Here is a 17,291-nt window from a genome sequence, read left to right on the forward strand (position 1 = left end):
TTGGATTTCTGAAGGATCATGTGACATTGAAGAGTAATAATGCTGAAAATTCAGCTTCGCATCACAGAAATAAATTACATTTTTAAATATATTACAATAGAAAAGTTATTTTGTCATGTTCTGAAGTTTCATATTATCTAATGAATAAGTATGTGTTTGAACTGTATTGAAAAACAGCATTAAAATAACACACCAAGTAACTAATGTCTTGATTAAAACTAATATCACAATTAATAATCTTCGTTCTACAGACACAGAATGATAATTTCATTTGTATTCATTAGTACAGCATTATTATTTTATCATATTTTTTTTATATAAAACTGTAAAACTAAAAGAATTGTATGAATGTGTGTGTGTGTGTGTGTCTATACCTGTATATACAGTGGGTACGGAAAGTATTCAGACCCCCTTTTTTAGCAAATGGCTGCAATATAACAAAGAGTGAAAAATTTAAGGGGGTCTGAATACTTTCCGTACCCACTGTATATTGCTTTTATGCATGTATTCAATGTGTCATTACATAACTTGAAGATTTAAAAAATGTAACAATAATAATAATTTATAATAATAATAATTGACTTATTAATTCATTAGTATTCATTTGCATTATTATTGTATTCCCCATTTCTTCCTTTTTATTTCAAGGCAGAGAAGGACATTCATTATAAAATATAATTCATATTTATTAATATTAATATAATAATATTATACATATTAATATGAATTCATATTTATAATATGGATATTTAGTCCAGCAAGTCAGAGTTGTTGTTTAACAAATATTTTGTTATCATACAACTAAACATTTGCAAACTTTTGCAAACAAAGTGCTAAACATTTAAGTGCACAGCAGCTTTGTTAAATGTTGTGTCTTGTGATTTTGAACTTAACACATGGACTTCAGATAGTTTCCGTTCTTCTATAACTTGACTATAAATATGCTGATGATGTGCAAAACAAAGTGTGAAACCAAGCAACACCAAATCATGTGATTATATTCTTCAGCAAAACTATGCCTTTTAAGGAATGCAAATGAAATTGGTATAAGCAGACAGGATATGACATGCTGCTATACTTTGTCCATGTTCAGCCCATCTGCTAAGAGTAGAGTCTTAAACAGACCACACATTAAAAACGCACAGCTTCCATCATTTATACGACTGCGGGAAAGCCACTCAAAAATGTCTGAGAGTATTTACGGCAATATAAACACTGATAGAACATGGGTTATGGACAGATGCACCAAGGCAAACCATACACCTCAACACACAGGTAAAATACAAGCAAACTGATATTTTATTGGGTGTAGAAATTAAGAAACATTTATTTTTATACCCGTCACTTTCAGGAAGTGATCCAGTGCAGATCAGAAGCTCCAGAGCAGCTGCAGTGTGTCTGTTGCTGCTGTGTGTTGTTCTGCTGACTGCAGTCATAGTGCTGTGTGTCCACCTCCATACAAAGAACACAAACTACAGAGAAGAGACACACAAGCTACTATCCAAGATTAACAACCTCACAGAACAGAGTGACCTGCTTCTAACCAAGTACATAAACCTGACAAATGAAAGGAATGGATTATTCAAACAAAGAGACCAGTTCAATCAAGAGAGAAATCGACTGCAGAAGATTCTCAATGAAACGGGTGAACTTTGAACTGCAACTAAGCAATATGCTATATCTAAAAACAAGTTTCAGCATTCGCTGTACTCTAGGTGGGAATAATGAGCTAATAACTGAGCTGGTTGTGTTTACAGATGGATGGTTACACTCTAACTTCAGCTTTTACTTCATTTCATCACTGAAGAAGAGCTGGACTGAGAGCAGAAAATACTGTACAGAGAGAGGAGCAGATCTGATCATCATAAACAACCGAGAGAAACAAGTGAGTGAGAGATACTGTGTGTGTTTGTGGTGTCAGATGAAATGTGTCCATTGTCGGTTCATGAAATAAACTCTGAATCTATTTAGGATTTTGTTACAAAAATGACTGATAAAAGAGAATTCTGGATTGGTGTGACTGACATCAAGGAAGAGGGCAGATGGAAATGGGTTGATGGCACCAGCGTGACCTCTGGGTGAGAAAGCACTGAACTGATTATTATGTAATAAATTATTCTCACAGTCAGGATCATATCATGCAGAAAGCAGCACTAAACATCTAATGCTGATCTGCTGTTGCAGGTTCTGGGCATCCAGTGGACAAATAACAGAGCCAAATGGAGGTAGACAAGAGAATTGTGCTGTGACTTATTTAAAAAAGCACCCTGAATTAATAGGGTGGATTGATATTACTTGCAATGGTGCTTATCAATGGATCTGTGAGAAGAGTGGATGGCCCTAAGAACAACACACGCTTTTTTCCCCACAGGGTTTTAATTTTTTTAAAGTTTTAAAGTTTTAGCTAATGATAATAACCCTGTTCCAGACCTGGTAAAACACATCTTAACCAGCGAATCAAGGTCTTTGGGATCACTAGAAGATTCCAGGCAGTTGAGTTACAGCTCAAGTCTTCAGGATGGTGACCCTGCAGGAGCAGGACTGAACACTCCTGATCTAGAAGTAATACCTGTTTAGGCCTATACATGCATTCATTTGTAGTCGCTTCCTAAAAACTGTTGTATTTTGCTACAACAACAAAAAAAAACTATTCACCTACATACGTGGCTTACCATTATTTAGATGTTTGCTTTTTTGAAAGCTAAACCCCAGATTGCTTTACTTTATTTATATTTAGCAAGTTGTTTACATGTTACCCTTATGTTATTTTCATTATTAAAGATTATGTATGGCTCCACACTGGTCATTGTCAGCTCCAGTAAGAATTTGAAGGGTTTCTTAAGAATCAAATACACATCTGTAAAGGATTTGATCTCTTGCAGCACACTGTGACCTGCTTTAGAGGCATGATTAAATACATGGAATAACAGGGGAATTGAAGCTCCAGAGCAGCTACAGTGAGTTTGTTGTGTTCCTCTCATGCAATCACCTGGTGGGAATAAATGTTGTGAATTTTGATTTCATGCACGCTTTAAAGTCACACAGAAAGAAGTCACTTACTCACGTTATGTTAAAGCAAAACGTTGCTTTTAGCTTCTTTAAGAGTCGCGTGTCATGCGACTTCACACACTGTCCTCAGATCAGTGAAACCACAAGGTGAACACTACAATGCCCTTTAAAAATATTTTTTTCCCCCACTGGCCTCACCTACTGAAATTAGAGTCAAAAAGCAGAGGACTACAAAAACACACGGAGCATCCACCATTTACAAAAATGTCTCAGCCTATTCATGGCAATATAAACACTGATGGAGCATGGGATATGGACAGACGCAACAAGAGATACCAAACTCCTTGACACAAACACAAGCAACACAAACTTTAAGAGACTGAGAAAACGGTTAAAATTTAGTTTAGGGATCAATTCTCAATATTAACTAGGTGGCATGCATTTTAATAATACAATACGTTACATCACACAGAAAGCAGCACTGAACATCTAATGCTGATCTGCTGTTGCAGGTTCTGGGATCTTCGAGAACCCAATGGACAAAGAAGAGAGAACTGTGCTCGAAATTATTCACGGAGGGGCTGATTATCCATGTAGTAATGCTATTAAATGGATCTGTGAGAAAAGCCTAGTAAAGCATCACACACCATGAACTGCATGTTATATATATGTATATAGTTTGTTGTAACATAAGTTAGTTATGAAGGTCTACTACAGTACAACACTGCTCTCTAATGGTCAGAAACAAATAGGGCTATGCATATTATTAAAACTTTTAAAACGACTCCAAAGCACTTCCACATAGGTGCTAAAAATAACACTTATAGTGTACTGAATCATTTTTATAGTATTTACTTATGTATTTTGCACGTTCTACAAAAACACTGTGCAATTTCTGAGTAAAAGTGTATTCATGAAATTGACATACGACTAATTCCAAACAATTTTAAATGTAGCCAATTCCGTGCAAAAACATTGAATCTATTTGTATTGAAATTGATTTGAATATGGTAATGACCTATCTTTTTTTTTATTTTTATTTTTTTATTTATTAAGAACATTATATAGACAAAGATAAAAGCAGTCACAATGTAGAACAAAATAAATAATAAGAAAAAAAGAGAAAAAAAACTACAGGGTACAAAACAGAGGTATATAACTGTCAGTAATTAACAATCGGTCCCTATAGATTCTCTTTGCCACCTGGAAAATTCTCAGTCCCTCAAAGTGTATAACGGCCGGGAAGCAAGAAAACACACATTCAGTGGTATTCTCAATACTTCAACTTTATTCATAGATACAAAGATATTATATAGGCATATGTCGAGGGGAGTTTCAACCCTTTAACCAATGAGGATATAGATGACATTCATATAGGATGTTGGCCAAGAATATGTGTTATACAAAATGGCCACATGTACAGGAAAATATGGACATATTAGGAATAAACTTGGCGAAGGATGCTGAACTATCTTCATAGTTCATCACGAACCCCATTACCTTGGAGTCCTAGCTTTCGTGTCCTCATTTGAACATTTGAACCCAGAAAAGCTAATGCATACATGTGCGCATGTGTACCTCGAATACGAGTAAGAGATATTAAAACATAATATAAGAGAGAGAGAGAACAGATGGAGGAGGGGGAAATCAGATGGTTTTTTCTTTGTTTAACTGAAGAAAGTTCTCGCACATCCAACTGTTAATTTCATCAATGCATTGGCAGAGGGAGTCAATGGGGCTGTAGTCATTTGGTGATAAGGCTAGGTAAATCTGGGTATCATCTGCATAGCTGTGATAGGCGATTTGGTTCTTTCTCATTATTTGACTTAGTGGGAGCATATACAGGCTAAACAAGAGCGGTGCAAGAATTGAGCCTTGTGGGACTCTGCATGTCATGGACGTCCACTTAGACTTATGCTCTCCTATACTCACATAATAACCTCTCCCTTCTAAGTATGACCTGAACCATTTAATTACCATGCCAGAAAGCCCAACCAAGTTTTCCAGTCTCTCTAGTAGTATGTTATGATCGACAGTATCAAACGCAGCACTGAGATCTAGTAGTACCAACACTGATATTTTGCCAGATTCAGAATTTAAGCGAATATCATTTATTATCTTAATGAGTGCTGTCTCTGTGCTGTGATGCGGTCGGAAACCAGATTGAAAATTGTCCAGGTATCCATTTGAGTTTAAGTATTTGTTCAGCTGATTAAAGACTACCTTTTCAATAATCTTTCCTATAAAAGGAAGATTTGATATTGGTCTATAGTTGCTCAATATGGTGTTATCAAGATTTCAAAATGTATGCCATTTTTCCATATGAAATTAAATAACATTTTGAGATTGCCTCCCCTTTGGCAAGCAATATTCTTCCCCTCAGAGATAAGTCTCTCTGCAGCCATAAATTACATTTTCTTTGTGTTTTCTCAATAATTGGGGAAAAATGTAATACACACCTATTATTTTGATTTTTACATATAGAGATACCTAAATAAGATATCTTATCTTTAATTGGAATATTATTAATTGTAGAAAGGTTGCACTCTTTAATTGAAAGTAGTTCACATTTAGACAAATTTAAAAAAAGACCAGAAGCTTTAGAAAATCTTTCAACAGTGCAGATTGCAATAGGGACCCAAGAGGCATCTCTTAAAAAAAGAGCAGTGTCATCTGCTAATTGGCTGATCTTTATTTCTCTTTCTGCAATAAGAATCCCTTTCAAGGTACTTTTATTAATATAGTGTGAGAAAATCTGGGTGGCAAGGAGGAAAAGATAGGGTGAGATAGAGCATCCTTGCCTGATGCCCCTCTGAAGGGTGAATCTGGGTGACAAACCAAAACTAAATTTCAGTGAGCAATTACTATTAGCATAAAGTGTCCTTATGGCATTATAAAAAAAAAAAAAATCACCAAAACCAAATTTTCGAAGGCAACGGAAAATAAAAGCATGCTCCACGGTGTCAAATGCCTTGTAGAAGTCTAAAAAATAAAATAAAACTTTCCTCTGAAATCAAATCAGAATAGTCAAGGATGTCTAAAATGAATCTGATGTTATTAGAAATGTGCCTATTTTTTTTATAAATCCAGATTGAGACTCATCAATTAAATAGCTCATCACTTTCTGTAATCTTTGGGCAAAAATGTGAGCTAGAATCTTCTAATCAGTGTTAAGTAAACAAATTGGACGCCAATTTTCAATAAGAAGTGGATCCTTTTTGGGTTTTGGAATCAGAGTAATCACACCCTGTGTCAAGCTAGGAGGAAGAGATGTTCTCAGAATACTCTCTGCATAAACTTCTGTAAGAAATGGAGCTAAGGGTTCAGAGAAGGCCTTATAAAATTCTGCAGTCATACCATCATTCCCCGGAGATTTGCTGATTTTAAGATGATTAATAGAATCAATGGTTTCTTTAAGGGAAACTGGTTCATCACACCGATTATTGCCATCTACCTCTATGGTATTCAGGTCAACTATTGAGTCTAAAAATGAGGATGTGTCATCCTCATCGAACCTAGAGGTATACAACAACTTATAGCAATAATCAGAAATTGTCTTGGGGTTATCTGTTATGATACCATCAGCACTGAGTTTAGTCATGCTATTATAACTGGCATTAGATGTTTCGAGCCTGAAGAAGTATGCAGAATTGTGTTCGCCTTGCTCCATCCACCTCCTCCTAGATCGCACAAAGGCGCCTTCAGCGTTACATTTGTAAATATCATCAAGCTGGTTTTGTAATTTAGAAAGCAAAGCAGTTTCAACATTTGAGAGATTTTCAGGGGGCCTCTGAGTAACAACAGCAATTTCACCAATTACTGCCTCTTCCTCAGCTTTCCTAAGCTTGGCTAGTGCACTCCCATAGCTTCTCATACTTATTACTAAAAGAGCGTTCCCTTACTGCTTAATAGAATTTAAAGTGCTTACAGATAATAATGACCTATCTCCATGTGACCAGCCGCAGTGTGTGAAGTCCTGTGGGCGTGGCTTAAGTTGCACAGCGCTGAAAGTTTGTGGCGTTCATGTGCTAGACAATGTCGTGGTGTATCTGCTGCTGTAGAAATGGCTCTGAAGACGTGCTTTCTCGTGGAGTTCTCGTTGACATGAATCAACAGTTACGTGAAGATTAAACCGCTCCTGGAATTGTATGTAGCTTACTTTAATTGCAACCGTGCGTGTGCTAACGGTACGCGGCTACATGCATGCTGTGGCTGAACTTCAGTCCGCTGCTTCGGCGTTGAAGCTTGACATGAATCAACAGTTACGTGAAGATTAAACCGCTCCTGGAATTGTATGTAGCTAACTTTAATTGCAACCGTGCGTGTGCTAACGGTACGCGGCTACATGCATGCTGTGGCTGAACTTCAGTCCGCTGCTTCGGCGTTGAAGCTCATCTCATGATGAACTGCGCGACGTTCCCCAAGTATTCCCTGCTGGATTGGTTCTTCACGCTCATCGGAGTGTGCACTTTTCTGTTCGATGTGGGCTCGGATCTGTGGGTGGCGAGGGAGCTCTACACGCGTGGAGAGCTCATGTGGTGCGGGGTCTTCGTGGGCTTCATGCTCCTGTCATCTGTCGTCCTTCAGCTCTTCAGCTGGTTTTGGCTGCAGTATGATCGCGATTTGAAGGGCTTTGAGTCTCAAGCGTCCGCCGGGAACGCAGTTTTGTTCAGCGGGGCGAAAAGAGTAAACTTGTTGCTTTTCCTGCATGTGTGTCAGCTGGGCTTCTTCATCAGGTGAGACTGCGGTCGCGAGAGTGTTACAAAAAGATTTATTTACTCACGAATTAACCAAACAAAAAAAGAGAAAACATTTCAATTAAGTGTTTTAAATACAATTAAAAAAAAGTGCAAAAATAAAATATTTTAGGTTTGTTTATATTTAGCTAAAGGCTCAGTTAGATAAATCTGTAAACTGTTTTATTTTTGTCACATTCCGATCATGTAATAGCCATGCTATCATGTATAGCTTGTGCGACAGCTTGTGCATAGTGACATTTGTTATGTAGCCTAGGTAGTGAGCTGATTTTCTTTCCATTGAATGAACAGTTTTAGTCGAAACATGCAAATCCTTAAATTCGCATCCTTAAAAAGAAAATACTTGGATCTAGAGCCTACTACCCACAAATGATTGTGGCATTATCACATTTCATTAATGTTTTGATGATGATATCATGGAAACTGAATGGGCCTGTGCTTTCACATAATATATGGTACTAAAATGGATGTGTAAAAAAAGAAAGAAACGCATGGTAATGCAATAGTTCAATTGTTATGTTGACATTTCCCCTGATTTCCTAATGCATGTTGCTCTGTTTATGTCACACTAATATATTGTTTAATTTAAAACATTGTGACGCACTCAAAAATGAAAAATCTGTTATTTACTCATCTGAAACATATTTCGAAGAAGGTTGGCAACCTGACAGTTTCAGTTTTCGTTGACTTCCATTATATGGACCAAAAATACAATGGAAGTCAATGGGAATCAGAATGCATTGCCATGGGAAATCTTTTTTGCAAACTCCTAATAGAATAAACCAGACATGCAACTTCCGAATAGGCCTACTTTTTTTCTTCCGCTCTCTTTTACTCAAGAGGTGGGTAGAGTAGCCGAAAACAGTACTCAAGTAAAAGTACAAGTAGTTACTGAAATAACCAAAATTCTTCAAAAATAACTCTTTTTTTTATGTTCCAAAAAAAGAAATTCATACAGGTTCGGAATGACACTAGGGTGTGTACATGACCTAATTTTCATAATTTTTGGGTGGACTCAAATGGAGCGTTAAAATTGAACTGTGTAGCATGCAAAATAATCTCGTTATCAAATAATCATTCCGAATTTTTAGGTAGTATATCGGCGCTTGGTGGTTTGTGTGTATGTGGATTTGGATGTACGTGATACTGTATACACAACGTTTTGTAATGTGTTTTGGATTTAATGCAAGTATCCCTGAAAACTGCTGAAACCAGCCTAGATTCAAGATTTTATGTGTCACATAAAAGTTATGTAAATATACAAACAGTGAAATGTAGGTCTGGCATACTCTGTTGACTGTGCAATAAAAGAGATGATACAAAAGAATGCCTTTTTTATACAAAGAATTTAAATATATACATATTTATTCAAACGAAGAACTAAGCCAACAGTGTGCAGGAAGTATGAATTGCATAGATTAACTCAACATAAAGTGCAGTGTGCAGAGTTTTGAGTAACCCTACACCACCAGATCCCCAAAAGTGCAGTGTGTTTTCATGTCGATGTTCTAGCCATTAGGCTGCGGAAGCGTCTGCCTGATTGTAGCAGACTGAATAGTGAATATCCTGGCAGGGTCTTTGAGAATCTTAACAGCCTTAGCTTTGCATCGCCTGATGTGGATTTTGTGCAAAAAACGTAGATCAATTCTCAAAATACACTTAGCTGAGTGCACCACACTTTGTAGGGCTTTACAGGCCTGGGCTGAGCAGTTCCCGTACCACGATGAAATGCACTGAGTCAGTATACTTTCTATAACCCCAAAATAGAACGTTTTCAGGATCACAGGGGAAACCTTGAATTTTCTCAGTAGTATCAGACGTTGTCTGGCTTTTTTACTTGTGCATGAATGTAATGAGTCCAGGTCAGATCCTCAGTGATGTGCACACTGAGGTATTTGAAGCTGCTCACTCTGTTCACTGGGGTCCCCCCCAATGATGAGTGGGGTGTAAATTCAGCTGATGCCGCCTCCTGAAGTCCACAACCAACTCCTTGGTTTTGCTGACACTCAGAGAGAGAGAGAGAGAGACAGTTTGACTGGCACCATGATATCAATTTCTCCACTTCATCAAGGTAGGCAGGCTTATTGTTGTTGGAGATGAGGGCCATCACTACTGTATCATCACCAAACTTGATGATAGAAGTGGAGCTCTGAGAGACCACAAAGTCCTTATGGGGCTCCTCCTGTGCCCAGGGTGATAGAGGTGGTTTGGCTCACCCTCACTACCTAGGGTTGTCAAAAATACCGACTTTGGTACCAGTCAGTACTGAAATTTAAAAAATGTGACGATACCAGCGTTTCCCATGGTAATTTTGAGCACTGTTGAGGAGATTCTTAAACACCGCTGATTGGCCATGCATTGTGTTCACATGGTTAACAGATATGACTGTGATTGGCTACAATGATCATCGCTTCACGTTCTTCACAGAGCGCTCGGTGAAGAGCGTGAAGCGATGATCATTGTTGCCAATAGGGTTGTACGATTAATCGAATGCGATTTTCATGCGCAGCTTGTTGTGAAGCATGGTTCTGTGATCAGTAGTAAATCTCCAAACGAAGGCCAGAGGGCGCTCTCTAACTGAAACTCCAAATATGAAAACATAAAGCAGCGCATTCTGTTGTTCTCTTTATTTTTTCAAAGGCATGACATTTTGTAGTTATTTTGAACGTAAGGTTACACAATTAAAAATATAAATTTTACCATACGACTATAAATGACAGAGTATTAAGTTATTTTCCCTCGATGGGGAATTTTTTTTTCTACTTTCAATATTAAATCAAAAAACGAATGATCGAATGATACACGGATTCATATCTTCTGGGTTTTTTTCTTTCTTTCCATAGGCACATATCAGCTATCTGGCAGGGTTTTCGTGTGTGGTGGTGAAAGGGGTGTGGGTCTGAGTATGCAGTTTATCTGACCCATGACCTCAGCATGCTGCGGCTCATTGAGACGTTCTGTGAGAGCGCACCTCAGCTCACCCTCATGATGTACATCATGCTGCGCAGCAATCACGCAATCAGTGCATTCTGTTGTTCTTTTTTTTTTTTCAAAGGCATGACATTTTGTAGTTATTTTGAACGTAAGGTTACACAATTAAAAAAATACATTTTACCATACGACTATAAATGACAGAGTATTAAGTTATTTCCCCTCGATGGGGAAAAAATCCAAGTGAACGTCAATCAGTACTCAATATTAATTTAAACTGCTTTAAATATGACTGCTGCTTATTTCCTGTGCACTTCAATACTGGTCTGCGCTTGACTGCAGTCGCGTCTGTCTGCTTATTGAGTTTATTTAACCCATCACAATTTATTGGAACTGTGTGAACTAGAGTGAATATTCACCGTAATGTTGTTCTAAAGGCTTATTACTTAATAACACAAAAATGTCCTGCTGGCACTTGCCAATTTAATGGCAGAGAATGGTGATTTTTTTTTTTTTTATTTTTTATTCATTTATTTTTTTTTAAGCGGATGCATATCTGTCGTAAAATAATCCTATGCATCTCATGACGTATATTCCAAGCATTCTGAAGGTATACTGAGGGTTTGGTGAGAAACAAACCGAAATGGCAAGTTATTATATTTTATGAAACTCTTGCGTTGCAGTGCGAGTGCACAGTAGCTCACGCTGCACACAAGTGCATATCATTTTGAGAGATCAATTATAATCAAATTTTAATAAAACACAAGACTACATTATATAACTCTAACAGCAGGCTGTTTAATATCTGTTGTTCTCCGGTTGTCAGTCAGAATGACCGTTCTTGCGTGAACCTAGGCCTATATATACCAAAGCCAATTTATTATTCTTTCCTTTTTGTCTTGGTGTTTAAAATATTTATTTTGAAATTAATTAATTAATTAATTTCTTAATTAAACAAACAAACAGACTTACTGAGTGAGCAGGGTAGGCTATGACAGCTGTCATATCATACCCTGCCATGCCCAGCTGATGCAAAGAATAGAATTTATATCTACACAGAAGAAAGCCCTGTCTAGACTCTGCCCAGGTTGTGAGTTGTGTCAAGCTATTAATTAGCCTGTTTGTTTGATGAAAAAAGATGAAATATAGTTGCAATAAATGCTTAAGAATCTATACAACTGCAGCCGTGGAGGACTATTATTCTGCTGCGTGATACTGCAGAAGAACTGATGAAGGCACGGTTTGATCTTCGGTTGACCAATCAGCAGAAAGGGGCGTTTAATTCCCGCTCACATGTAGAAATCGAATATTCAAGCTGTTTATTAATTTTTCCACCCATGTGGAAAAAATTTAAGCTGAATTTTCGTTTTTTGGAAAAAAACGAAAAAGGAGCTGTTTTCTCATTTTTCTACTTTCAATATTAAATAAAAAAAACGAATGATACATGGATTCATATCTTCTGTTTTTTTTTTCTTTCTTTCCATAGGCACATATCAGCTATCTGGCAGGGTTTTCGTGTGTGGTGGCGAAAGGGGTGTGGGTCTGAGTATGCAGTTTATCTGACCCATGACCTCAGCATGCTGCGGCTCATTGAGACGTTCTGTGAGAGCGCACCTCAGCTCACCCTCATGATGTACATCATGCTGCGCAGCAATCACGCAAGACTGGTCCAATGTGGGTACCCACTTCTGCTCTGATGCTTATAACCACTTCACTATAAAGTATATGACATCCAATCAGCTCAAAAGATGACCGTCCGCATGAGATTCATTCGTTGTTTGTTAATAACATAATTTAAATAAACTGTTGTCAGCAAAACTTCCTCCAAATTATGCACAATTTCCTCTTGACAGTTTGTGGTAGAAGTATTTCCTCTTTGTTGAAATTGATTTTTTTTGCAGTCTGATCCGAGAACATTGACTCACAGGAAATGCAGTAATGTGTGGTTATCTGACCCACTTAAATGGGCATTGACAGGTTTAAGAGTTTGCTTTGGAAATCAAATACAGTACCAATCTAGCTGATGTATGTAGGGTGGGGGAGCAACATGTCAGAGTGACAGCTGTCCTAGTATCACTGTATAGAGAAAAGCCTCATTACAAAAAAGAAGAAAACCTTAAGAAGTTTAGTGGATTCTTTTAGTATGAATTCTTATAAAAATATTTTAATAAAACTGCCTCATTGCATATTAGTATTTGAAAAAAAATAGTATCAATACAAATACTAGTCCTAAGAATTATTATTTGTTTAAAATGTTTTTTTTTGTCCACCAAATCAAAGTCATGTGGTGAGACTAACAGTAAACCAACACGCAGGAAAAAAAACCTGATCCTCATAGACCCTCAAGACTGTATATTGTATCTAAAAATTTAGTTTTTTTCCTTCATGGTTATACGATCTTTTAAAAGTTAATGAGCTTATTTAAGCCAGCAGTCATATCACCCTGTAGCCCAAGACTGGTTGCCCACTGAAGCTAAGCAGGGTTGAGCCTGGTCAGTACCTGGATGTGGGACCTCCTGGGAAAACTAGGTTGCTGCTGGAAGAGGTGTTAGTGAGGCCAGCTGTGGATGCTCACCCTGTGTTCTGTGTGGGTCCTAATGCCCCAGTATAGTGATGAGGACACAATACTGTCAAAAGGCACCGTCCTTCGGATGAGATGTTAAACCGAGGTCCTGACTCTCTGTGGTCATTAGAGGGGTCATATGATGTTGCTAAAAAGAACATTATTTGGTGTAATGCAATGTGTTTATGCGGTTTAAGGTAAACAAACCCCATTATTTTCCACATAATGTAAATTATTGTTTCTCCTCTATGCCCCGCCTTTCTGAAATTACTATATATATATATATATATATATATATATACTATTATAGTATTTATTAATATTTTGAATTAACTTTTGTTTTTAAATATTTATTTTTAGCTATATATTTAGTCAGTTTGTCATTTTAGTAGTTAAACTTATTAAAAAAATTAAATTTTTTCATATAATATTTAATTTTATTAAGTTAAGTACACATCATTTCAAATAATCTTTACAGAAAAATCGTCATTTTCATGTTTATAATATTTTTATATCTTCATGCCTTATAGTCACATTTTACTGATTAGAGCTGGGTGATAATATGGTTATTATAATAATATAGTTAATATCGTTGCAATGATATAAGCAATCAAGCGGTTGCGAAATATCACCCTGCGTGAGAAAATGTTTGTTCTCATACATGATATGCTCTGTATATATCTAACTTCATATAAATAGCTGGGTGATCAGGTTAGTTTCTGTTAACGTTATTGTGCAGTTCATGTTTTCACATAGAGTACCACTGATGTAAAAGAAACTGAAATATGACACTAATGTTTCTGTTCTGCAGATGTGAGTGTGGGCGCCTCCACTACATCTATAGCCTGGATGGTGGTGGATTATCATCGGTCACTTCGTTCATTTCTGCCTGACAAGGACAAGCAAGGTTGGTTGTCATCTGTGGTCTACTTCTTCTGGAACCTCTTTCTGATTGGCCCACGTGTGGCTTCGGTTGCTCTCTTTGCCTCGGTGTTGCCCTGCTTCATCGCTGCTCACTTCCTGCTTCTGTGGCCCATCTTTGTGATATGGGCCTGGAGGCAGGGCACTGATTTCATGGACAGCCCAGCGGGGGAACGGCTCTACCGGGCCACCATAGGGCTCATCTGGTACTTCAGCTGGTTTAACGTGGCTGAAGGAGACACCAGAGACAGGAGTCTGATCTACCACATGTTTATAATCGCAGACACCAGCATCCTGTTGACCACATGGTGGTTGTACCGAGATGCAGAGATGACCCAGTCGTACGCCTTCAGTCTGATACTCTCCATCCCGCTTTGTTATGTCTTGGGCCTGTTGATAAAAGTTCTCTACTATTGCTGTTTTCACCCCAAACTGTGGTGGCCTGCAGATTTGGGAAAAGCTACATATGATGTAACGGATGGAGTGGAGCCGCCTGTGGATGTTCAGGTCGACGGTGTTTATAATATTTTTTTATCTTCATGCCTTATAGTCACATTTTACTGATTAGAGCTGGGTGATAATATGGTTATTATAATAATATAGTTAATATCGTTGCAATGATATAAGCAATCAAGCGGCAAATATCACCCTGCGTGAGAATATGTTTGTTCTCATACATGATATGCTCTGTATATATCTAACTTCATATAAATAGCTGGGTGATCAGGTTAGTTTCTGTTAACGTTATTGTGCAGTTCATGTTTTCACATAGAGTACCACTGATGTAAAAGAAACTGAAATATGACACTAATGTTTCTGTTCTGCAGATGTGAGTGTGGGCGCCTCCACTACATCTATAGCCTGGATGGTGGTGGATTATCATCGGTCACTTCGTTCATTTCTGCCTGACAAGGACAAGCAAGGTTGGTTGTCATCTGTGGTCTACTTCTTCTGGAACCTCTTTCTGATTGGCCCACGTGTGGCTTCGGTTGCTCTCTTTGCCTCGGTGTTGCCCTGCTTCATCGCTGCTCACTTCCTGCTTCTGTGGCCCATCTTTGTGATATGGGCCTGGAGGCAGGGCACTGATTTCATGGACAGCCCAGCGGGGGAACGGCTCTACCGGGCCACCATAGGGCTCATCTGGTACTTCAGCTGGTTTAACGTGGCTGAAGGAGACACCAGAGACAGGAGTCTGATCTACCACATGTTTATAATCGCAGACACCAGCATCCTGTTGACCACATGGTGGTTGTACCGAGATGCAGAGATGACCCAGTCGTACGCCTTCAGTCTGATACTCTCCATCCCGCTTTGTTATGTCTTGGGCCTGTTGATAAAAGTTCTCTACTATTGCTGTTTTCACCCCAAACTGTGGTGGCCTGCAGATTTGGGAAAAGCTACATATGATGTAACGGATGGAGTGGAGCCGCCTGTGGATGTTCAGGTCGACGGTGCTTCTTTTCACACCATTAACAAGAGGATGGGCCGACATGCTGCTAACTTCTACACAACAAACACCTCGTCTGCAGTTAAAACAAATGAATGTGTTGCAACTAATGCATCAGTACTGTAAAAATCAATGGTATTTAGCTTGTTTTACTGTTACAGATATGTTATTATATTTGTAAATTCTTGTACATAGCGTTGTTACAAATGATGTTGCTGTTGGATAATGTTACTGTTAATATGAAGTCTTTAAAGTTAAAATGAAAATTGTCATTAATTACTCACCCTCATGTCGTTTCAAACCTGTAAGACCTTCGTTCATCTTTGGAACACAAATTAAGATATTTTTGATGAAATCTGAGAGCTCTCTGACCCTCCATAGACAGCAATGTTATTTCCACGATTAACGTACAGAAATGTAGTAAGGACATCGGTAAAATAGTCCATGTGACATCAGGGGTTCAACCGTAATTTTATGAAGCTACAAGGACACTATTTGTGCGCAAAGAAAACAATAATAACATAATTTATTCAGCAATTCTTCTCCCCGAGTTACCGTCTTCCGCCATTTTGGAGAGTGCCCCAGAACATAATCAATGTCAGCGTTGTTTACGTTCAGTAGACAGCACGCGCATCTAACAATGAAAATTGTGCCATCATTAACTCACCCTCATGTTGTTCCAAACCTGCATGACTTTCTTTCCCTTGCAGAACAAAAAAGAAGATATTTTGAGAAATGTCTTATTGTTACCAGCTTTCTTTAAATTGTGTTCCACAGAGCAAAGAAATTTATAGAGGCTGAATTTTAACAACATCAAGATTAGTAAAAGGTGACACTAGATTAAATTTTTTGAGTGAACTATCCCTTGGTTCAGGACTGATCCCATTAGGATTTATTTTAAATTCTAAATTAATTGGAATTTCCAATTATATTATCATTCCTTAAAGGGGTCATATGATGCGATTTCAAGTTTTCCTTTCTCTTTGAAGTGTTACAAGCTCTTGGTGCATAAAGAAGATCTGTAAAGTTGTAAAGACTCAAGTCTCAAATCAAAAGAGATATTCTTTATAAAAGTTAAGAGTCAGCCACGCCCCCCTAAAACGGCTCGTTCTAACACACCCCCACATATCTACGTCACGATGTGGGAAGATTTGCATAACGCCGCCCAAATGTTCACGCAAAGAAAGAAGGCGTAACTTTTATTCGCACTATAGTATTGTTGTTGCCGCCGCCATGTCGTGAAGGCGCTGTGTGTTTCGTTGTGAAAGCGAAACTACTTAGTTTGGTCTTCCAAAAGAGGACGATATCTGCTTCGTCATGCCTGAAGCTGATCCGTCCAGGTCGCTGAGGAAATACTACAACTTTGCGCTGTGGATCGCCGGATCGGATTTCACTGTGGACGAAGCGGTGTCCAGCCCGTGTACAGTATGTGGAAAATAATGTGTTTTTTTTAACCTTAAACCGCATAAACACATTTCATTACACAAAATAATGTTCTTTTTAGCAACACCATATGACCCCTTTAAGTGTTTCTTGATGATGGTACTTTGGCTATTTATCTGTTAAGAGACATTTTTTCCCAAAAAGACTGAATCCAAATACACATAAACAGCCTATAATGCTATATTATTAGTCTCGCGTTATGTGAATATTATACATTGTG

General features: G+C 38.0%; 2 protein-coding genes across 3 annotated transcripts; both read left to right on the top strand.

Moving 5' to 3' along the window:
• The first annotated feature begins 951 nt into the window (after positions 1 to 951).
• LOC107598235 (C-type lectin domain family 4 member F-like) lies at positions 952 to 2,780 on the top strand. Its single transcript, XM_016289514.1, has 5 exons — positions 952 to 1,275; positions 1,352 to 1,645; positions 1,758 to 1,885; positions 1,972 to 2,078; positions 2,185 to 2,780. Exons 1-5 carry the CDS (start codon positions 1,062 to 1,064, stop codon positions 2,342 to 2,344), a joined length of 903 nt encoding a protein of 300 aa, XP_016145000.1. The 5' UTR covers positions 952 to 1,061; the 3' UTR covers positions 2,345 to 2,780.
• Positions 2,781 to 7,001: 4,221 nt separating this feature from the next.
• Positions 7,002 to 15,925, top strand: LOC107598214 (XK-related protein 8-like). 2 transcript variants are annotated; one of them, XM_016289492.1, is made up of 5 exons: positions 7,002 to 7,226; positions 7,373 to 7,745; positions 12,184 to 12,371; positions 14,072 to 14,688; positions 15,626 to 15,925. In XM_016289492.1, exons 2-5 carry the CDS (start codon positions 7,408 to 7,410, stop codon positions 15,752 to 15,754), a joined length of 1,272 nt encoding a protein of 423 aa, XP_016144978.1. In that variant the 5' UTR covers positions 7,002 to 7,226; positions 7,373 to 7,407; the 3' UTR covers positions 15,755 to 15,925. The 2 variants fall into 2 exon arrangements, with proteins under 2 accessions (XP_016144978.1, XP_016144979.1); XM_016289493.1 differs by lacking the exon at positions 7,002 to 7,226 and having other exon boundaries at positions 7,283 to 7,745.
• Positions 15,926 to 17,291: the final 1,366 nt, after the last annotated feature.

The sequence above is a fragment of the Sinocyclocheilus grahami genome, unplaced genomic scaffold (genome assembly GCF_001515645.1).
Source record: "Sinocyclocheilus grahami isolate Dianchi unplaced genomic scaffold, SAMN03320097.WGS_v1.1 scaffold248.1, whole genome shotgun sequence".
NCBI lineage: Eukaryota > Metazoa > Chordata > Actinopteri > Cypriniformes > Cyprinidae > Sinocyclocheilus > Sinocyclocheilus grahami.